General features: G+C 36.2%; 2 protein-coding genes across 2 annotated transcripts in view; one reads left to right on the forward strand and one right to left on the reverse strand.

Annotated features, from left to right (window-relative positions):
* Nucleotides 1-23,927, reverse strand: part of drc1 (dynein regulatory complex subunit 1 homolog (Chlamydomonas)) — a 548,506-nt gene that overhangs the window by 466,177 nt on the left and 58,402 nt on the right. The gene's annotated exons all lie outside the window — the stretch shown is intronic.
* The window catches only part of nbas (NBAS subunit of NRZ tethering complex), a 262,104-nt gene that overhangs the window by 142,981 nt on the left and 95,196 nt on the right, over nucleotides 1-23,927 (forward strand). The window contains exons 41-44 of the mRNA XM_079831768.1: nucleotides 9,869-10,101; nucleotides 11,755-11,865; nucleotides 17,604-17,857; nucleotides 22,741-23,075. Of these exons, the coding sequence (XP_079687894.1) occupies nucleotides 9,869-10,101; nucleotides 11,755-11,865; nucleotides 17,604-17,857; nucleotides 22,741-23,075 (933 nt within the window). The remainder of the gene's footprint in view (nucleotides 1-9,868; nucleotides 10,102-11,754; nucleotides 11,866-17,603; nucleotides 17,858-22,740; nucleotides 23,076-23,927) is intronic.

The raw sequence follows: 23,927 nt of genomic DNA on the forward strand, positions 1-23,927 counted from the left end.
ACAAAGACGATGACCCATATTCTTTTTTTTTTTTACTTTGTTTTTCTCTGTAAAACAGAACGTGCTCCAGGAGTATTGAAAGCTTATGTGTAGCAGAATTAAATTTTCAATGCAATATGCAAAATGGCAATGCAATATGTAAAATGGCAATGCATTTCAGTATTTAAATTTACATTTTACATACCATGTGTGCAACATTTGTTGCAAAATGATAATTCAAATTGAATAATATAATTTACATTTGCTATTTCATACACTAGTTTTAACATATAATTTAAAAATATATTTTAACGCTTTATAAGTTGCAAAATTAAAATGAAAATGTATTACAGAAATTATTAAATGTGCTTAACATGTTCAAGCAAAAATTGTAGCAAAATGATCATTTAAACGTTATTTTTCTTAATTGCATTTACACTCACAGTTAAGATTCTTGCGATTGCATTTTCATTATATGTCCCGCAATGAATGTAGCAAAATTCAATGTGGAATTGAAAATGCAATCCGAGCCGATCAAGTCTCCGCCCCGCCCTGTCAATCATCGCATCAAGGCGGGGCCAGGTGTAGAGCTATTCAAGTCTAACATCACAAATTCAAGTCAATTAGACTATTACTCATTTTGAATCATATAGCACAAACACACACACACACACACACACATATATATATATATATATATATAGATAGATATATAGATATAGATATATATATATATATAGATAGATATATAGATATAGATATATGTGTGTATGTGTGTATATATATATATATATATATATATATATATATATATATATATATATATATATATATATAGATAGATAGATAGATAGATAGATAGATAGATAGATAGATAGATAGATAGATAGATAGATAGATAGATAGATAGATAGATAGATAGATAGATAGATAGATAGATAGATAGATAGATAGATAGATAGATAGATAGATAGATAGATAGATAGATAGATAGATAGATAGATAGATAGATAGATAGATAGATAGATAGATAGATAGATAGATAGATAGATAGATAGATAGATAGATAGATAGATAGATAGATAGATAGATAGATAGATATATAGATATAGATATATGTGTGTATGTGTATATATATATGTGTGTATATATATATATATGTATGTATGTATGTGTGTGTAATATGTTTTTGTATAGGTGCTATAGGCCTATCAGCTATGTTACAAAGGTTTAGGTAACATTTTTAAACTGATTTTTCATTAATAACACAAGGACAAAAAAAATAATAATATAACTCAATAGAGAAAAATAAAATACAGTTGATTCAAAACGAGTAATAGTCTAATTGACTTGAATTTGTGATGTTAGACTTGAATAGTCAATATATTTCCCATATTTGTATATGTCTGATATTAACTGAGAATTATATATATAAAAAAAATTTTTTTATTAAAAAATAACAACGTGCTTGTTAGTAAAAAGGTTGTGAACTAGTGTTCAATACGGTGACAAGTCACGTGGCAAAAGAACGAATGACTCAAACGTCAAACCCGAAAGACTCGTAAGAACTAATCTTTTCTGTTTCCGTTACTGACAGCATAGACTCTATGGGACTGACAGGAAGAACGAAAGACTCAAACCCGAACTCGAAAGAACGAATCTTTTCTGTTTCCGTTACTGACAGCATAGGCTCTATGGGACTGACAGGAAGAACGAAAGACTCAAACCCGAACTCGAGACTCGAAAGATGAACTAATCATTTTTGTTCTTTCCAGTACAGATTCAGCGTAATGCGCATGCGCGGTCAACACAAAATGAACGAATCACTCTCTGAGACAACTCGGTAGTCCCGAGTCATATTAAAGATTCGTTAAAAATATACGAATCGTTCATGAACGACACATCACTAGAAAACATGGCCCAGGCAGAGCTAGCGAGGCGTTTACTGGCCGATGAAGCGAAGCGAGAACACAGAAATGATCACGCGCGTCTGTCAGTAGCAATGGAAATGCGTCAATTTCGCAAAAACTCCTATATATCGCAAAAAAGTTTTTACGCTCGCATGAGGTGGTTTTTCAGGCAATTCGAAAAAGGAAATTTTCGCAAAAATGCAATGGAAACAGTTTTTTCGCATTTACAGGTCACCTGGTACGGTCACGCATTGCTCTCACATAGGGCCTACATATAATTTTTTTCCCACTCAAGTATGTACGAGATCTTATGTCGTTAAAACAACATATATTTTCTCCTAATAAGGAAAGTGGCGCAACTTTATAATGACGGACCCCGGTGCAACCACAAATATCATAACTATCTATAGGCCTTCTGTAATTATGACATATATTCAAGTAATGTATTAAAACAGAAAGACGCTATAGTTTCAGCCTTGCTCAAAGACTAGGTCTATCCATTCCCGACGATCTTGGTTTGCTTCTTATTTATTAAATATAGCCTACAGCCAAATAGTTGATTAAACATTGATCAAAATTAATATACAATTTATACAAAACGAAATTAATTTTAAAGAAAGACTTTCTAGAATTCAATTGTGCTCAAAATCCATGTCTCCAGACATATGCGCATCTGATTATGTGCTTTACTCATGCTGCTCACTTTTCATAATCAACATATGAAATTAAAAGATTATAATATTTAGACATAGCCTAACTATATGAAACTAAATAGGCTACGTTTTCTTTAACCCTCTTTCCGACGAAGTCGTTGTCGCCTTTTGATGAATTTTTTCCTTAGGCTATTCCAGCGGAAACTTGGAATTTTTAGCCATACAGATAAGTGCAAGACATAATTATAAACTATAAACTGTCTACTTTTATTTGTGTACAGTCACGATAACAGCAAAGGCCGTGGACTCAGGGAACTGATTATTTTGCACTCCACTCCAAACGCTGTCTTCATTTCAAAAATATATTTTGTTTATTAAACGCAAAGTTTTTCATTTCAAAAGCATTTCTAAATTCAGTTTATATTTCCAAAAAACGAAATTCCGAGACAAAATAACGAAGTGGTAAAAAAAACGTTGAGTTACCACCATGCAAATTCAAAATTTTCGCTCGTCTCTGTATGTGGCTATGCGTCACAATAACCTGCGTATGTAAAAGTCGATCATTCTTTACAGATGATGGTATGTTTGGACAGAAGACGAGTTCTTTATTAAACTCATAAAAAAACAATAGAATATAAAATGCCACAATTTATCATAACACCTCATATGTACCGCTCAAGTATAAGGTGCTTTCCTAGCCATCAGTGCTATAACACGCACGTCTCTTTCCATTAATAATAATGGCGTGTGGTGGCTGGGATATACATAAACCTAACAACATACGTAGCATGATTTTTGGAATGATTTATCATGAGAGGAAAAAAAATGTTTTAGTCGCATAACATCAGTTAATGGAAACGCTGTCATTTCGCAATATTTTTTTGTCGACTTTTAGAAAATATCGCAAAAGTTTTGCGCAAATCTGTAATGGAAACGCGGCTAGACAGACGCGCGTGATCATTTCTGTATTCTCGCTTCGCTTCATCGGCCAGTAAACGCCTCGCTAGCTCTGCCTGGGCCATGTTTTCAACACCTGGCCCCGCCTTGACGTGATGATTGACAGGGCGGGGCGGAGACTTGATCGGCTCGGATTGCATTTTCAATTCCACATTGAATTTTGCTACATTCATTGCAGGACATATAATAAAAATGCAATCGCAAGTATCTTAACTGGGAGTGTAAATGCAATTAAGAAAAATAACATTTAAATGATCATTTTGCTACAATTTTTGCTTGAACATGTTAAACACATTTAATCATTTCTGTAATACATTTTCATTTTAATTTTGCAACTTATAAAGCGTTAAATTATATTTTTAAATTATATGTTAAAACTAGTGTATGAAATAGCAAATGTAAATTATATTATTCAATTTGAATTATCATTTTGCAACAAATGTTGCACTCATGGTATGTAAAATTTTAATTTAAATACTGAAATGCATTGCCATTTTACATATTGCATTGCAAATTGAATTCTGCTACACATAAGCTTCCATACAGAAGAGCCAGCTAACCACATCCTCCATTTGTTTTTCTTCTCAAGTCACATTTGATCTCGCGAGTCTCAGCGTGTCACTGTGAAATCATTCCTACAATCAACAAGTATATGGTCTCGCAGTCCGGCTGAATCATCTAGTGTGTGCGTTCAGAGGATTATAATGCTAAAAATCGGTTGAAACTGTCATTTATGTCTGTGGTCTTCCACAGTTTAAAAATCGTTTAAGGGGTGAAAATCGTCTAGTGTGTCCCAGGCCTTAGAGAGACTGATTCATCCGTCAAGTCGTTTGAGAATGTAATTGAAAAATGTCATGTGCAATGTACATTATGAGAAAATGAAACAGTTTTTTGACCTTTGAAGCATGTTAACCTGCTGTAACAAAATTAGGAGCCTTTAAAATAGCATAATAGGGGCACTTTACAATTTTTTGTAGAAAACGATACATTTCTGTTAGGATACTTTGATGAATAGTTCAAAAGAACAGCCTTTATTTGAAATAGAAATCTATTGTAACATTATGAATGTCTTTTCTGTCACTTTTGATCAATTTAATGCAATCTTGCTGATTTAAAAGTTACTTTTATTTAAAAAAGAAAAAAAAATCTTGCTGACCCCTAACTTTTTAACCGTAATTTGTCTATATTTGTAATTAAATTATATAATAAATTATTATACATATTATAATCAATTATTATAATTAAAAATAGCTACATGGATTCCATTAAATCTTTTTTTAATAAAAAAAAAATAGATCCATTAGACCCAGTTATGATGATTACAGTCCCATAATGCATAACATTTAATGACCTAATCTGTCACACAGTATTGTCGGTTACAGTACAACATCAATAAGTAGTGAATTAAAAGTGCTTATTTGCATTTCTGAATTATCGTCCCATCTGCAGCTATTGCTTAAAACCTTATCAAATTAATCTGGGGTTAAATCCCTTGCTCTGGGCTTATTAGTTGATGAATCGGCCCCTGTAGGGTTTGAATTGGCAAACTTTCGATTGCCAGCCCAGACTTACTGTACAATGCATCTATTCGCTGATGTGGAATAACAGAGAGAACTCCAAGTTTATAAAATGGCATGGCAGCTAAAAGACTACCTTTGGTCTTTGAAATCTACTTACAGAGATATTGTTGCTTGATAAACACATTATTAACGATTGATGCATTTACAGCCGGTGCCGCGTCTGCCATACACAGCTCAAGCTTGTAATTTAATATCGCATTCTGAGTACCAGCGAGGATGCAGTGATTAGTTATCAGCTTTTTATTTGATGTTGATGGATGTTCCTTTTAACACACCATGTGCATTGTGTGTGTGTGTGTGTGTGTGTGTGTGTGTGCGCATTAGCCACCAGTAGGCCTTTTAAACAAACTCCTTTTTATAATAAACCCCATCCAGCCGGGTCTTTGGTGGTTGCAGTCGAGTTGTTCACTGTGTGCTGGTAACACCTCTGTCTTTGAGAAGGGGAATCAAAATGCTGTTTAGCATAATTGTCAGAGTGAGAGCAAGACAGACAAACCACCGAGTACATAACTGTTCATCATAGCCTGCAGCAAACATATTCAGCCCACCTATGTGCCCATTATATTTAAATAGGTGTTTGTAAGCACATAGTATTTTTCAGCCCAAACCTTTTGAGTGTTTTTAGATGCGGCAGTTATCATTATTTTGATTTGCGATTTTAAAAATTGTAATCGTAAAGTGTGAATGATCAAGCATTAGGTTTCAGGCCATTCAGGGAGGCACCAAACCAACCACCTCTGCACTCTCGTACACACACACACCTGTGGACGTTTAGCATAAATAGATGGCGATGCGGATGCAAAATGCGGTAAGCCTGTTATTTTACGGCACTGCAGACTAAAAACATGCAAATATGCAGTTAACCTCGTACATTAACCCATCCGAAAAGGTCTTTTAACATCATTAGAGGTAATTACCGTCTAAACCCCGCCTGAATTCTCAGGCATGTCTGCCGCAGGGTCGGTTATTATAGTTCACATGCCTGATTTCATGTGCACAAAACACAGGGCAGGTGTGAACAACAGGAAGAGCAAAAGATGGATGGGAATTGACAGATAAGCTACAGGGTGAATCTTGCTTGTGGTTGGATTGTCACTCTCTAAAGACAAAGTACGAGAGAGACAGAAAGGGAATAGCTGGATAAAGATGTTTCATCATGAAAGAGCTTGTCTCTGAGAGAGGGTTCAAATGCTCACCGTATCCATCCATCACGTCTCTTTTCTGCATCCCACAGATCAGTGGTTCTCAGTGGTTCCCTAAAAATGAGTTGAAGGTCTGTTCTGGTCACAGGCAGCAGGGGAAAAAATATTTTAAATGCAGCTAACCATAAAATTGTGCCTAGATTCTTGTGTCAGTTGGTAGAAGATGGTAAATGAAATCATGACAGACTAGGACATAGTTGCAGTGAGGATAAACCAGTGGTGTTATTGTCGATTAAAACAAAATTTAAATAATGAAATAATTTGTCTTGCTCCACTGTTTTTTTTTCTATCCCTCATCTCTCTCCTCCATTTCTTTTAATGTTTTTATTGTGTTCTTTACCTCTCACTTTCTTTTCACTGTATTTTTTTTGCTCGCCGTATTGTCAGCTCAGAACATGTGCTGTCTGGTCAAAGTTCAATAGTACACAATCCCACACAGCGTCCCGTTATCAGAGTCTGTTATCACACTCATGACATGCCGTTGAAATAATTTCCATATAGATTACTGTGTAATCATTCTATATTCTGTTCTTCTGTCAAGGCTCTTAACCTGTTCATTTCTCTTCGCGGCAGACTGAATTACACTGAATTCAAATTCTCACTTAGCATAACAATTGCAATGATGTACAGTAGACCACAGGATTGGAGACAATATACAGGTCCAGAAGTATGAGACCAAATTATATTTTTCAAAAATGTTTTTTAAACCTGGAAATAAAACAAAGGTTATTGTATTCTATGGAACTGTTATACTATTAAAAGGTTAGTTCACCTAAAAATTTTAATTCTGTCATTAATTACTCACCCTCATGTCGTTCCAAATCCGTAAGACCTTCGTTCATCTTTGGATACAAATTAAGATATTTTTGATAATGTCCGAGAGCTGTGAGAAAACATTTGGCCGACACTGTTCACGTGAGCACCACGAAGCATGTGGAGCTGGCCAATACAGAGCGTTCTGATGTAGAACCCGGAAGCGCTGCACTGGGTTTACAACATGAACCGTGTAGGAGACTGACACAGAAGAGAAGAAATTGTTCAATAAAGTGGCTATTTTTGTTTTCTTGTTTTGTTTTCTTGTCGCTTCATAACATTAAGGTTGAACCACTGTATTTTAATTATGTCTTTACTACCTTTCTGGGCCTTGAAAGTGGTAATAACATTGTAGTGGGGTCAGAAAGCTCTCAGATTTCATCAAAAATATCTTAATTTGTTTTCCGAAGATGAATAAAAGTCTTGGAACGACATGAGGGTGAGTAATTCACGGTGAACTTACCTTTTAACCCTTTCCCCGCCAAACACGGAATTTTTTGTTATTTGTGAGAAAACGCTTCCCTGCCAAACACGGAATTTTCTGTGTTTTCACTGTTATACACTAGGGGGCACTATTACACATCTTCTGAATGAGTACAGAATCTCCTGATCAAAACACAGGCGAAGAAGACGCAAAAAAAAACAAGCGATCGTATGTAAGCAGATGCATATGTAAAGTAACGTGATCATCAAAATAAAACATATCAATTAGAACTGCCTAATGTTACTGAATGAAATGTCGACCCAGGGCAAGCTATAGGACTGTGTAAGCATTAGGGGGTGTTGATGGACACGATCTACTCCATCTGTGTTTGATCATCACTCTAAATGTGATCTGAATAGTCTTTAACAAAAACGTGATTTTCTCAGCTTTTTGTTCAAAATGTTGAAACCTACCCATATTTAAGTGTTGATAAAAAAGGAATGCATGAAGCTAGAATTAAACACTTTGATAGTTTTTTAGTTTGTTTGTTTAAAAGCAGAGGGTCTGCTCTTTCTTTCATATATTGCATGCTCAGATATTCATACAACAAAATATTCTATGGGCTATTACATTTTAGTGAAAATTATCAAAAACACTGGCGGTGGCTGGCAATTTTTTTTTTTAACGCTGGCGGGGAAAGAGTTAATGTCACTAAGCAGGAGTTTTGTTCCAAAAGTTCTTTGCAGAATGAGTTTATCATCATCAGGCTTTGAAAACAATTTTGATCACAAGTACAATTGAAAAATATTTCCCCGGTTTCACAGACAAGGCTCAAGCTAGTCCCAGACTAAAATGCATGTTTGAGCTGTTTTAACTAAATACAACTTGCACTAAAATATTAAAATATGTCAGTGCCATTGATTTGTCTCAAGATGCACACCCGTAGGCACGTTTATAAAAGCTACTTAAACACCCTAAATAAACAAAGTCCTAATTAGGGTTGGATATCGTTTCAATTTTAACGATTCCGATTCTGCTTATCGATTCCAATTCTTATCGATTCCTAATATCGATTCCAACAGGGTAAAAGACAAATGTATTATTAGGCTATTATTGCAAAACATTTAATTGTAGCTGAATACCATGTACAAACGTCAACAAGCTAGCAACTTTTGCCTATGGTTTAAAAATACTGAACTTTATTGATAAATTATATAGTCTATACATTACAAATATAGTAAAAAGTTGTTCTGTCTAGAACAGCAATTGAATTTTCTCGTCTTTTGTTGTTTGATTAACATAATCATAGAAATGGCATCAGGAAAATCTGCCGTCAACGACATAACCGACTGTATTTTTTTACATTTTTGTGTGTATTTGTCCATTCGCGTGCTGTGCAAAAAGACGATGAAGAGAACTCAGTTCATTATCGGGCACTATTCATTCACTATGAGAAGCCGTTCTGTGTCTCTGTCTGTCTGTCTGTCTGTCTGTCTGTCTGTCTGTCTCTGCAGCATAGGAACGCGTGTGTGTGTGTGCGCAATGGTTAAAAATGAAAATGAAATGAACACAGGAACCGATAAGCGGAATCGTAATGCACGTTTCTTATCGAATCACTGGTTCTGGGCAATTTGGAACCGGTTCTAAAATGGAACCAGTTCTCGATACCATCTCTAGTCCTTATCCTGACTTAATTTAAACCCTGTCTGTGAAACCGGGCCATTATATTTACATTTTAAGATAATTTATGTTGTTTTTCATTTGATTAATTTGAACTATATATATATTTTTTTTTTTTATGAATTAATTATTGATCACACTCGAGATCTGTTATTAGAGTGGAAGGGGCATGTAAATACTAAGAAATTCTTTCATTCCTTTAAATATTTCGGTAACACTTTACAATAAGGTTCATTAGCTAACATTAGTTAACATAAACTAATAATGAACTGCACTTTTAAAGCATTTATTTATATTGGTTAATGTTAATTTCAACATTTACTAATGCATTATTAAAATCTTGTTAACATTAGTTAATGCACTGTGAACTAACATGAAGAAACCATGAACAGCTGTATTTTTATTAACTAACGTTAACAAAGATTAACTAATGCTGAACAGAGGTGTTGTTTATGGTTAGTTCAGGTTAACTAATGTTAACTAATACAACCTTATTGTAAAGTGTTACCAATATGTCAATGAATCGTATAGGTATGAGAAATATAATTATTCTCCCTACTGTTTTATAAAGAATCTTTGTGCTTGTAAAAACATTTTTGAATGGAGTTGTTGTAGTCATGTTCTGTTCATTTTAATAATATTATTTCGGGTATGTCTTGTTTTCATGTAGGCTGATCCGAGAGAGCTGATACGTCTTGTGACCAAGCATGTGACAGACCATGCTGGATGCAATTGGCAGGATGAGGAACTGAAGGCCCTGATTGGTCAGTTGCGACTATACAGTGAGAGGTTGACAGACTTTACTCAGGCTCAGGTGCTACAGGGACTCGGCCGTGGAGTCGATGTCCAGAGATTTAGCAGTGACAACCAGTACAAGAAAGAGACTATTCTGGGCCTGGCTGAGTAAGTATTGTGTTCCCTGACCGTGTACCACATCAAAAACATAAGTTTGCTAGTATATAGGGATCTCGAGAGAACAAGACACATCATAAATAATGAAATAATATATGCTATTATATACAAAATAATATATATTTAAAATATGTAGTTTTATATATATTTATCATATTATTCATATGTAAAGATTGATGGATATAGCTACTCATCTTTGATTTTTTTTTTTTTTTTTAATGTATTTACTTTTTTTTAAATGTATATTTTATACATTTTTTTAATAATGGTAAAAGTCATAAACTCTAACATAACAGTAATGGAAATTATAAAGTGACCTTTTGCCCAGATCAAGATTTAGCACACTGTTGGCATTCACAAAGAATGTATGCGGAGTTGAAAGAGAATGACACATCTGCTACATCTTTTAATCTGTCTGTCCTCTGAATATACTACAGCTCTTTGGAAGAAAACCTCAAGTTTCAGGATTGATCTTTTGATCCAAACTAGAGCTCTGGCTTTAAGGAGCCACCGGTTTTTTAAGGACTGGAAGCACAGGTCTGGGGTGACCTAAGGTCTAGCAAGATTTGGCGAAAAAAAAGTACAATGCTTACTGTAGGGGTTGCAAAATGAAGTTCCAGCAGCTCAGGGCAGATCTGACTTGCAAGAGCAGCCAGAAAAGGGATAAAATCATTCTTTTAGAAAACGACAGATCGGGATTTTTACGGATATGTTACGCTTTGCCTTTGATGGGCTGCCATTTTGGCCAAGATTAGAAAGATCAAGACACCGAATTTAAAACTGAAGCTTCAACGTTTTAAAAAATGTTTCATTAAAAATGTAATGCATGCATCTGTCTGTCTGTCTGTCTGTCTGTCTGTCTGTCTGTCTGTCTGTCTGTCTGTCTGTCTGTCTGTCTATCTATCTATCTATCTATCTATCTATCTATCTGTCTGTCTGTCTGTCTGTCTGTCTGTCGTTGTGTGTTCTGTAATTCTATTTATCTGTCTATCTATCTGTCTGACTGTCTGTCATTTGTGTTCTGTAATTCTATCTTTCTGTCTGTCTGTCTGTCTGTCATTTGTTTGTTCTGTAAATCTATCTGTCTGTCTGTCTGTCTGTCTGTCATTTGTTTGTTCTGTAATTCTATCTGTCTGTCTGTCTGTCATTTGTTTGTTCTGTAAATCTATCTATTTATCTGTCTATCTGTCTGTCAATTGTGTGTTCTGTAATTCTATCTGTCATTTGTTTGTTCTGTAAATCTATCTATCTATCTATCTATCTATCTATCTATCTATCTATCTATCTATCTATCTATCTATCTATCTATCTATCTATCTATCTATCTATCTATCTATCTATCTATCTATCTATCTATCTGTCTATCTGTCTGTCTATCTATCTGTCTGTCTGTCTGTCTGTCTGTCTGTCTGTCTGTCTGTCTGTCTGTCCTGTAATTCTATCTGTCTGTCTGTCTGTCTGTCATTTGTTTGTTCTGTAAATCTATCTATCTGTCTGTCTGTCTGTCTGTCTGTCTGTCATTCTATTGTTATCTGTCATTCTGTCATTCTACCTATCATTCTATATTTTGTTCTGTCTGTCTGTCATTCTATCTGCCCTGCTGTCGTTCTATAAATCATTCTGCCCATCTATCATTTTATCTAGGACATTGGATGAGAACGTTTACGGGATCTCTCGCTCTTTGGCTCATCGGTACAGCATTCCTCTCTGGGAAGTACACATGACGCACCTTGAGTTTCTGTTCACTGATAGCGGGTAAGACGCACGCATGCGCACACACACACACACACACACACACACACACACACACACACACACACACACACACACACACACACACACACACACACACACAGCAGTCATTAGTGGTGCTCACACTGAAAAAAATATTTACTGCACACACAACAATTTTTCCAGAGGAATGAGCCTTCAAAACCTCAGCAAAGTCTGCGGCTTCCACAAGTAAAATTTTGTATTTCCTCGACGTGAGGGTCAAAACCCTGCAACCCCTCTGCTCTGGAGGTGTAAGCAGAAGATTGCACGGATCGATCACAGAGACTTGCTTCCAGTCGATCGGTCAGTGTGATTTGCCAGACTTACAGTTTAGTAGCGAAGGCAAGAAGCTCTTTGTTTTTTGAAATTTGCTTTGCAGTCGGTTTTTATTGGGCTTTGAAAATCCACACAAACAATGTGCCACCCCTCTTGAGCTCCCTGCATGGTAAATTTGTCGCTGAATCATTGTTCAAAGCCTGGTCTAATCAACTCCCTCTCCATCTCTCACCGGGTTTAATCACCTCGAATATCTCTCTCCCTCCCTCCCTCTACATAAACAGGCACTCATTTGACTTTGCTTATTTAGTACAGATTGCTTGGGTGAAACTGATTTACTGTGAATGTTTTTTTTTTTCTTTCTTTTTTCCATGTTTTCCCTTGTGAGAGTCATTCCATGCTCATTACCATACTCAAGGCTTGTTTTTTGTAGCTCTGTGTAGAACATAGACCGTAAAAAAATATGGACGACGCGACTTCATTGACTTCCGCTGACCAAAGTTGAAGCTTTCATAGGCCCGCACACGGCGCTGACATCTTGGGACCGAGTCTGCGCAGTAGCGATCTCGGGACCGGAGTTGCGCAGTAGAGAACAGGAAGTAGAGGCGCGATTATCAAAAGCCCACCCACACTCTCGCAGATGCAGAACAATTAATTATGTTGGTGTGAAATAAACAGTTATGGAAGTGTAGAAATTAAAGCTAAAGCTCCAATCTCCTCCCAAAAATCCAGAAAAAAGTCCGTTAGTGCCTCAGTGACAAGTTCACTCAGAGAAGCCGTCAATCTCAGCTGTCAATCATGACGTCACACCCCCCGTTTTTATAGCATCAAATAACTCACTAAAACTAAGCTTATTTAAAAAACGAACACTTGAAATGAAATTATTGTAATAAAAACTGCCTAAAATGACAGAAACCATCTTTAGGAAACAATTATTTGAAGTGTAATTAAATTGTTTAGTGTGTCTCGCGCCCATTCAAATACATGGAGAGGCGGGGTTTAGGAGCTATACTGGGACCGGCCACCGGGGGGCGATCGAGGCGCGAAAGCTTCAATTTCTGACTGGAGCACTACAGGCTTGGTGTAGAACAATAAATATCTAAACAAAAGAATACCCCTCCCCCATCAAAGATGTTATCAAAGGAGAATGGTACCAGAGGGAGTTTCAGCAACTTTGGCAATTACCCAAAAGTTTTATTGTATTGCAGTTTCTGTTTGCTAATTTATCAGCAAATGGGCTTTTCTGACTGATGAGGACTTGTAAAGACATATTTTGCATCGTTTATGCTATTTACTCAGTTTACATGATTTGCATATGATGTGGTTATTTAATGAATTTTCAAAGGCGTTGAAAAGGGCCAGTTTTTTGTTTATTGTTTTCCCTGTGGTTTATTTTGTTGATTATGTCACAAGGCACAACAGAGTTATTTATTTTATTACAGGAGGTAATTTGGCATATTAAGAATCATCCCCAGTTTTGGCCAGATTTATTGATACATAGTCTCTTTATTTGAAATAGTTAAACTGTTGTGTAAAATGTGAGCTTTGAAGTGCAATTGCATTTGGCTGCATAGAAATGATTGCTCATTTTGGCATGATTGCATTGGCTTTGCATTGGATTGAAATAATTCAAATTAGCTTTTTGCCTCCATTGTATTTAATTCGGTTCCATTCTATTCCAATTTACTTCAGTTAGTTCAGTTAAATAGTTCAAAAATTCGGTTCCTTTCTATTTAGCGCCAATTAGTTCTGTTTGTGTGTGTACAAGCACATCACTGTTGTTTCATGACTTTTTGAGCCAGAAATCTGCAGGCATTTTTAGCATACTGAAATTGTGTTTTATACTCCCAACTTTCTGAAATCAGGACAAAATGTGGGATAGCCCCCCCCCCCTTGAATCCTATCTATGACAGATGGTCAGTCCAAAATGATTTTGCTCTTTCTGGACAGCTGCTCTTTCTATAATCTATCAATTTTTCTTTATTGCCAGCCTGTCATGTTTTTCTCTGGAATTATGTTGTATATTCTATTTAGAGCTGAATAACATTGTAGTTTCCTTTGTATTGCTTTAGTACTACAAGACTTTCTTTTTGTGTATTGATCACTTGGCTTGATTCTTTTTAGTCATGTAATTCACATTAGTCATGTTTTTGGACCATCTGAATGGGTTCTTTTCAGAGTTCATTTCATGGTTTATAAGGGACTGAAAATGGTAGGTAAGGTCACTCATTTTTAGATATTTCCATTGGTTATTTTTTCAATGCAGATTATACTTGGATTATACTTGAGGGTTTTGGCTTTATTCTGCCCAGCATGCTTTGTTATGCGCACTATGTACCCGGAGGACACTCTTTCAAAACACTACATGAATGGGTCTTCAAATGGGTTTTTATTCCAATTTTCAAATTCATGATTCAGTAGAAGACCCCACACTGCACTGCCATATAATGCATTAGCTTCTATAGCTGAATGGATTTCGAGCCAGTTTTTAAGTGCCATTTCAAATTGGACAGACATTTTGTTGGCATCAAATGTCCTATTTTTGCTTTCTTTTTCCGGTTATTCCTTAAGCTGAGGTTTGCTAAAGGCACACACAAGTGTCTTTAGTCTATTTGTGCACTGCATAGAGTTTTGTGCATGTTTAGCTGGGATATACAATCAGGTGGTAATATTCAGACCAATAGCATGTTTGCAGTGTAATATTGATTTTACAGCAGTTCTACAAATATTGAACATGACAACTTTTCAAGCCACATTTCAGACAAAATATGACAAGTTAGTTTGAATGCCTTTTTTACTCCTCCATTAAAAATAGTAAAAAGAAAATTGTGGCAGACAAGGTGATCTGAGTATTGCTTGGCAACATGCATTACAAAGTATGTGAGCTGAGTGGAGAGAAGGCAATTTTCCCATTCTCATTAAAAGAATTGGGTCGTCTATCCATTCTAGGTCCACCAAGGATTTTTCATTTCACTCTTTAAATAAATAATAATAGAACATCACACAACTTTGCTCTGCACTGCTCGCATACTCTAGTCTGGAATGTCCCAGTGCTGCTGGACTCTGGAATGCCGCTTGGCCAATCAAATTACAGGGCTCTAACTAATAACATATATATTGAAGAGGGTCAGTGATGGTGTCTCAGTTTGCCCTTGAGTGAAGAATTCAGTTTGAATTCAGCCTCTGCCTCCGTGTGTCTCGCACACACCCTATATCCGTTCTTGGCTTTGTAATTGCAGCAGGAGACAGGATTAATGGCTGCTGTGTTTAGTGAAGTATTGATCCTGTTAAAAGCAGTTATTCTGTGTTAATAAGCAGACTGCAGTCAGAGGCTCCTCTTTCCCTCTCTTTATCTCTCCCTGCTGCCTTTCCTTCCTGTTATTTCTCTCTTACCTGTTTTGTCTCTGCTATCTTCTTCCTCTTTTCCTCACTTTGTTCTGGCCTGTTGTTGTTTTCCAGCCTATCTTGCATTCTTCCCTCTGCCATTGCTTTTTCGGTGTCTCTCTTTCTGGCCCCAAGACATCGTGCCTCCAGCCAGTATATTCATATCCATTAAACATGTGTTAAGGTCCATAGGGGTTACGCTCTGTAGACAATGGATAGGTGTTGGGCTCTGTCCAAATGGCCAAATGCAGCCTGCAGCTTGCTCATTTTGTTGTATTAACACTGAATATGATTAGCTGTAACACAATAAACACACGCAGGCACCATGTTTACCCACACAAATGTGTGTCCAATGAATGTTACTGTATGTTGTGTCTTGCACAATAGCGTGATATCTAAAAGTGCCCTTGTGTTCATAAAATAATAATAATAGGTACAGTTATTTTGACTGGAAAAAGCGTTGGGCCACTCCAGACAATCTGAACTGGGATAATAGTTAACATACCATTCATAAGTTTTGGATCAGTAAGTTATAAATTATTTTTATTCGGCAAGGATGCATTAAATTGATCAATAATTATGGTAAACATGTATAATGTTACAAAAGATTTCAATTTTAAATAAATTCTGTTCTTGTGAACTCTATATTCATCAAAGAATCTTGAAAAAATGTTTTACCGTGTCCACAAAATGTAGAAAATGCCTAATACTAACTCGTATACAGTGCTTTGAAAAAAGTATTTTCCCCCTGATTTTTATTTATCCCCCTGTGTATTTTTGCATATTTTTACACTGAATGTCATTTGCATCCTCATTAAGAACCTATGAATACATAAAAGTGAACAAAACATAAAAAAAACATTTAAAAAAAAATCTATATATTTATTAAATATATTCTATATTTAACATTATTATTAAATGATATTCCGTAACTGGTTATTAACAGCAATAACTGCAACCAAACATGTCACATTTGTTGAATTAGGAGCATTATAGCACATTTCAGGTCCTCTAGCTGCATTTTTTATGTTTTTTTGTGTTTTTTTATTTGATACAAGCACTTTTTCTGTGCCATCCGAAAAATTTAACCGTTTTGCTATAGACTTGCTTATGTTATTCAGATCATTGTCTTGCATTGTCTAAAACAATCAAAAACAGGCAATAACAATATTAAAAAAATGTGCAAACTCTGAAACTCAAAGGCAAGGATTTTTCACAACATTTAAAGTGGCCTTTTTTCTGCCCCTGTGGAGGTCTGCGCAACCTGCTTATCTAACTTCATCTTTTATTCCCTGCCCTGTTTGTGAGTTAGCATGCTTTTTATGCCTTTTCTCTCTCTTTCTGTGTTCTCCAACCCCTTTCCTTCTCACACATCCACCCTCATGTTACAGCATCAGCAGACCTGCTGGATAAATGGACTTGGCAGTCATTGAAGGTTCACATAGTAATTTATTGATAACCCAACTCTATAAAACATTTCCATGCATCAGAATTGGTATGGGATATTTCTCTGGTGCACTAAAGCTGTTTATCTTTACTGAAAAGCCATTCAATTAGAGCGAGGTGGAGGGCCAGTCCACACGCCTGCTTATGAAGTCACCGTGGAGATAAATTATGGAAATCAGGGCAGCGCTAACATAAAACATGACACCCATAGAATCCAAACCTGACATCAGATTTATGGTGGGTCAGTAACTGCTCACCATAGGCTATAACTCACTGCTTAAAAATATTTTTTTGGGGTCCAGGAAGTGGTCAAACCACAGTGAATAAAGTTTAATGGACTTTGAAGAAGTTGTTTTAGATTAAACAAAATCAATTCTCTAGCACAAGTGGTCCGTCGCAGTATATTAACTCGACCTTAATGTACTTCATTTGGTTCGGGGGCCAATTGGGGGTAAAAATGGCTGTGCATTGCCTTGATTGATTCACTACAAGCTATTTGTAAAGGTTGAGTGATCAATGCTTCAACAGACCTTGGTTACAACTGCTCATTGTCTCGTTTCTCTCACCTTCCAGTCTTCCATCTCCATCCATCTCTTATTTCTTTCTTTCTTTAGCCTCTCCACCAAAAACATTGAGGGCCGGATGGAAGCTCTGGGACTGTTCGAGACTCTAAAGAGTGATCCTGAGTCGTTCTACACACATATGACTAAATATGTGTATCCCAGTATAGCCGGAAGCGACCAGCTCCGAATCCTCTTCTACTTCACTCTCCTGGAGAACTGCAGCTGCGCTAACTACTTCCCTCAATCTGCTATGAAGCCTGACACGCACATCAAACTGCTGAAGAAGCTCAAAGCCGTCGCCGTTGGTGAGTAACAGCCAAAGTCTGAACAAATGAAACAGAATTCATCACGTCCAAAATGGTAGTCAATTTTAAAGATCAGGCTTGAAAACCAAATTAGTTTTTTGTAAAGTGTGAACAAAAATGCTGGTGGCAGCAGGCGTTGAAATGACTGCAAAAATCGTTTGGAAGAAAGGAGGATTCGATCGATACATAGCCGACCTGGAAACACAAATGAAGCGGTAAATCAGCTTCTGCTTGCAAGCATGTCAATCAACACCATAACCAGAAATTTCCCATGTAATGACACATCTCTCTCCAGCTGAGACGACAGGAAATGGGTCGCTGAGCAATAAGGCTGCCAATGAAAGTAATAGAGGAATGTTAATTAGCCCGCATACAATACATTTTTGTTCTTTTCTGATAAGAGAGATTATTATAAAGCACATGAAACATGGAGTGCGGTTTGAATGAGTTCATTAGCTATGTACCCCTCTCTTTCTCCAGCTTTGGGGCACTGCATGTGATAATGCAAACGTAATAAAAAATCATAACTGCATACAAGTTGTGTACTTATGTATGTGAAAAGGCAAGGATGTTTTTTTCCAGATTCACAACTGGTTAGTTAGTTCTAAATACGTTGCATGTGCCTGCAGTTAGTAATTACACACCATATAAGGGCTTTTTACTTTTATCTAGGGCTGTGTCAGAAATCGCCTCCTACAGCCATTTGTAGTGGTGTCCGAAACCATAGTGGACTCAATCCCACAATGCACCGCAATAACGAGTGTACAACCGATGTACGCTCAACGGCTAGAAAATACCCGTAATGCACTGTGTCAGTCGCGGCAAATGAATTCCTGCATCTGACCAGATGATGTCACCCGCAGCTGAATCATCCATCCATTTTACAAACCGCTGGTCCAATGTGGCTACAGTGTAATATCATACTACAGGTAGAAATTCCTTTTTAATTGGTTATTAAATTGTTTAATTAAGGTTTATACATAGTTTCCATGACAGAGTTCAAGATAAATGTTTTCATTACTGGAGCTACCACCAGCTACGTTTCAAATTATTATTAAACAGCAAGCACAAACTATGCAAACGCAGCAGCCCTTTCGGCACACTCAAGTGTCCGAATTCACTCACTCCTTTTTTATTCACTGCATCAAGTGGACTATATTAGTGGACTAATATAGGGAATAGTGAACAAGTGTATTCGAACACAGCATAGGGGTGGGCGATCTGACGATTTTATATTATGATCGATCTTGAAGATGTCCATGATTAGGGGTGGGCACCGAACCGCGATACTTTTATGGTATCGAACAAAAAACTCCGATACTATGAGTATCGAAAAATTATTCATCTTTCGGTGCCAAATTTCGGTTCCAAAAGCCAAGCGGCTGTGTCTGTGTGAGCCTGTAGCATACTTGCATGTAAGGACCTAAAGCACCGGCGATTGGCTGTCCACCACCACGTGACGGGGAGGATTTCTGAAGATACTCGCAGTCACACAACACAAGTGTAGTTGTTTTTTCTCATTTGTTCTACCGCGTCGTTTTACAATGCCATAGAGGTCTAAAGTGTGGCTACACTTTATAAAAGTGGATATAAAAGCGCACCCCTATCCAAAAAACACAACCAGTTTTATTAATAATGTTACCCTGAGTGAGAAGTGTTACCAGAATTTGTTTTAATTAAGGTGAAAAATAAAAGTTTTGTGTTTAATGTATTTTTGTTGATGTTGAAATGGATTTTAAAACATATGGTATCGAAAAAAGTATCGTTAGGAACCGGTATCGAAATTGAGGTATCGAAATTGGCACCGGATCTAAAGATTTTGAACAATATCCAGCCCTATCCATGATCTACTTTTAGATTGTGATCTTATGTCCTCATAATAGCAGGACTCTTATTTTGACGGTTCTGAAAACGACAGTGCCTGAGCACAATGCTCACATTCTCCATCTTCATTAGTTATGGTCTCTGTTTAACAGTTTTGTCTGTTAAACTGCTAAACAAAGAAAGTGAACTGAATACAAAAGAGTGTTTATTAGTAACAGAATGGCAAACACTATTAATACTTTCTCATACACTGTCAGCATTCAGCAAATGTGCATTTATATCGTTTAAACAAATCTTTGAATAATAAACAGTTAATTTCACAAACCTTGCAGGCTTAGTCAAATTCAGCTGTCAGATATTCTGAAGTGCGCATTTGTAGCCTGCATGAACGCGTTACTGTGCGTGGCGGTCAGAAAGTGTTAATTGAATGCAGACAGGAGTTTCGCTTCACTGAAGACACACACTATATTCAAACAGTGAACCCTTGATTTCACAAATATGCTGCGCTATATTTAGTTGCCCGCTGTCATATTCTTGTCATTTTCACCCTGCTGAATGTAAAATTTGTGTTAACTTGTCTTTATTCGAAAAAATATGATTCCCAATATGCACAAACTTAGATTGCTGAGTGCCCTGTTGGTTAAAGCCCTGTTGGTCAAACAATTTCTTTATTTGTGAAAAATACTGTAATATGATTACAGAAAGAAGTGACAATCTAAAGTCTTAAATCTTAAGTCTGTTCAATTTAGATTTATTTTTTAATTCTTTTTTTAAAACTATTTATTTAAATATTAATTCAAATATATAGGCTTTCTATCGGCCATCGGTCACCCTGCTGTTTAAGATATCGACACCGGCCATCAAAAAAACTATTTTGACAACTGATTGTTTAATGCAATACTGTGTTTTAAATTGTGCATAGGCTCCACAGGCTTGTTCCAGTCCATAGGCTTGTTCCAGTCTGGATATTCTCAGTAGTACACCTCAAAATCGTGTTTTTGAAGATCGTGGAAGATCGCGATTCACATTGTGTTTGTTTGATATAAAATCATGTTTTGAAATTTTGTGAAGATCGCCCACCCCTGCTTTGATCCAATACATGCCTTGGTAAGGGATAAGAGACTTACAAACGAACAGTATATTTATGATCTATTACAGCATGAATATTTTTCATAGACTTTTACTAAAATATTGTGGTTCTAGGTAGCTTTATGCCGCCACTTCTTATATCTTAAATATCTTAAAAATAGCTTACTTTTGATTCACTGTACTGAAAGGAGCTAGAACTAATGATTAATGAATAATTTGTTCTACTTTGATAGTCTTGGAGCGAGTGTATTGAAAGGTCAGGAGGTAGTTTGTCAGAGTTTTTGCACCATTCTCTCTCCTGTCTCAACTGATACCTTCACACTTAGTAGGCACCGAAAAAACACTCTGTCGCATACATGCTCCTGGACACAGTCCTGTAAAGACTGTTCTTAACATCTGCCACAACCCAAGGGACAGAGATGGCACCTTCTTTTTCACATCTCTGTCTGCTAGTGTGTATATGTGTGTTGAATGCCCTCCTGGCCCCTGTCATGAGATGGGCCCATTCTCAGAGGCAGGTGTTTCAATATTTAATGCCCTGATGAGGCTTTGTGTTTCAGTGTAATGTTGTCTGTTGATATATCCTGGAGGCATGCCAAAGCTACACCTATTCACATTGATTGACACAAATAGAAACCATATTGAAGCTTGAAACTGCAATAAATGTCCCATATTTCAGATTAATAGAGATTGAATGAGTATTTTCAAATTCCACACTGGCTGTTAATTAGGGCTGTGCGTTATGCAATATCTTGTTAAATAATGCGATACGCGATACGATATTGCTTTAAGTGTGTAAAATATATTTAAATTATATTTTTTAAAATGTTAAACTGAGAATGATGCCATTTATGTGTTTCACATTCTTTCTGGGAAAAGAAAACAGCGCTACAACTTCTGAAAGTGACCAGCAGTGTTTTAGCAAAAATTAATGTCACAAATCTGACAATATAATTTTAACATCAATGTAAACAAATAAAAAATGTAATGCCAATATTAAAATACCAAAAACTCTTTGCTTGACTTAACATCAAGAACATCCAGGTAAACAAAGACACCTGAACTAGGGGTGGACGATTATTTTTGTTATTTTAATTTACAGTAGTCTTCACATTAATTAAATATACACTGATACATACTGTAATAAAGCTACAAAGGTTATTCATCCAAGAGCACAGTGATTTTCTCTTATTCTTTTGTTGTTTGACAGACAGCGGCAGGTTTGCTGGATTAGCAGGCTGTCATTTTAAGACCTAATGCACGGATCCTATTGACATGCATTCGGTTTCTTTCCCCAACTGATATCGTTCACTTAAAGCATAACCGACTGTGTTTACATGAATACTCATCAAGACAGCCATTTTGACATAACTGTGTGTGTATTTGACAGTTTGAGTGTGTAACAAGGCACGAAACAGAACTGAAGGGATCACACACTTTCAGAGAAGCGGCTTTTGCGCACGTTTCGGTGTGTGTCAGACAGCAGACAGCGCAAGACTGCAAGGAGTTGTTTTTTGCAAGTTATTGCGTTTAATAACTCTTTATAACGTCAAGCAAGTCACATAGGTAACATTCGTGTGCCCAGTCTATTCTCTGCTATATGCCTCGACCTAAAACGTAAAATTTTCACAATGTTGAAGAAGCCTATTAAAATCATTCAGATATTGCGTGCCATTGCGATATGCATATCACGATATGTACATTTGCTATATTTTGATAATTTCGATATATCGTGCAGCCCTGCAATAGTGGATTCCATTGTGACAACTTGTCCCTGTATTGTGACAACATATAACAGTAGAAATGTACAATAACTATATATTTTCTTGTTGCTAAGATGTTATATTAAGTGCCTATACAGAAATAGATTTCATTTTTCACCCTGAGAAATATTCACTCCATTAAAAAATGTGACTACTAACCCCAGTGTGTTCTGTATGATCCTGCAATCATAATATTTTGCTCCTTAGGTCTGGACTATAAGAAGCTGACAGACGAGGATTCAGATCCTTTGAAAGCTCTGGAGCCGATACTGACCAGCCAGAACGTCCTGTCAATCTCCAAATTGGCCCCTCGAATCCCCCAGAAGGGAGGCGAACCGCTTACCTCCAGCGCTGTACATGCCACCTGGATTCATAAACTTTTCTGGGAAGGGGATCAGCATGTGCTGAAAAAAGCCCTACAGAGTGATCAAGACTTCCTTCATGCCTATGACACCTGTGCCAAATACTTTGACCGACTGCTACCCATAGATTGTGTTAACTTCTTGGATGCCATCACCTTTTCCTCGAAAGCAGCCGATAAGGTGAGTCTAAAGTAGAAGGAGGGGGGAGGTCATGAGGGTTTTAATTTTGAGATTTTCAATCATCTACTTTCAAAATCCTCTCAAACTACAACAAAACAATAAAATTTAACAAAAAATTATTGGCTAATTTCAGAACTGTATTTTACAGTATTTGCAAATGCCGGTGAGTACAAGACGACATTATAAATGCATCTGCAGCTCCAAGCAAACAGCTTTTTTTATTTTAAATGTTGTCAGTGAAACGCTTGATTATTTCAATTATTGGCATTTCAGAAGGAATCTGAAGGAATAGTTTTCGATATATTATGTACAAATTTATATGTAAATAAATCACTTTTTAAATTGACAAATAAAATAAATGTATTGAAAACAGTAGAGCAATTAGACAATATTTTTTTTTTGTATTTTATTCAAATGTAATTTAAAGTTATTTATTCATGTATTTTGCTATATTTGACATTTAAAACATGTTTTACATGTATCATATAAATAGATTTATTTATTTATAAAAAAAAACTAGTTATTTGTTCCTTTGAAAAGTTATTTTTATTTAACTGTTACATTTAACATCAAATTTAAACATCAATGAAGTAATCAGTTTGTGATTTTATTTATTTATTTGAGAAATAAATTGATTTTGTTTTTATAGTCCAGCCAATTTGAGAGCTCCACCGAAGTGATGTTTTTCCATGTTCATTTTTACCTACTACACTGATAATTGATTTCTTAATTTTATTTTTAAGCAGCCATATATATATATATATATATATATCGGATCAATCGTTAAGTGCGCATATATATATATATATATGCGCACTTAACGATTGATCCGATTCCGATTCTGGGAGTAAC

The sequence above is a fragment of the Gobio gobio genome, assembly GCF_949357685.1.
Source record: "Gobio gobio genome assembly, chromosome: 12".
Classification (NCBI taxonomy): domain Eukaryota; kingdom Metazoa; phylum Chordata; class Actinopteri; order Cypriniformes; family Gobionidae; genus Gobio; species Gobio gobio.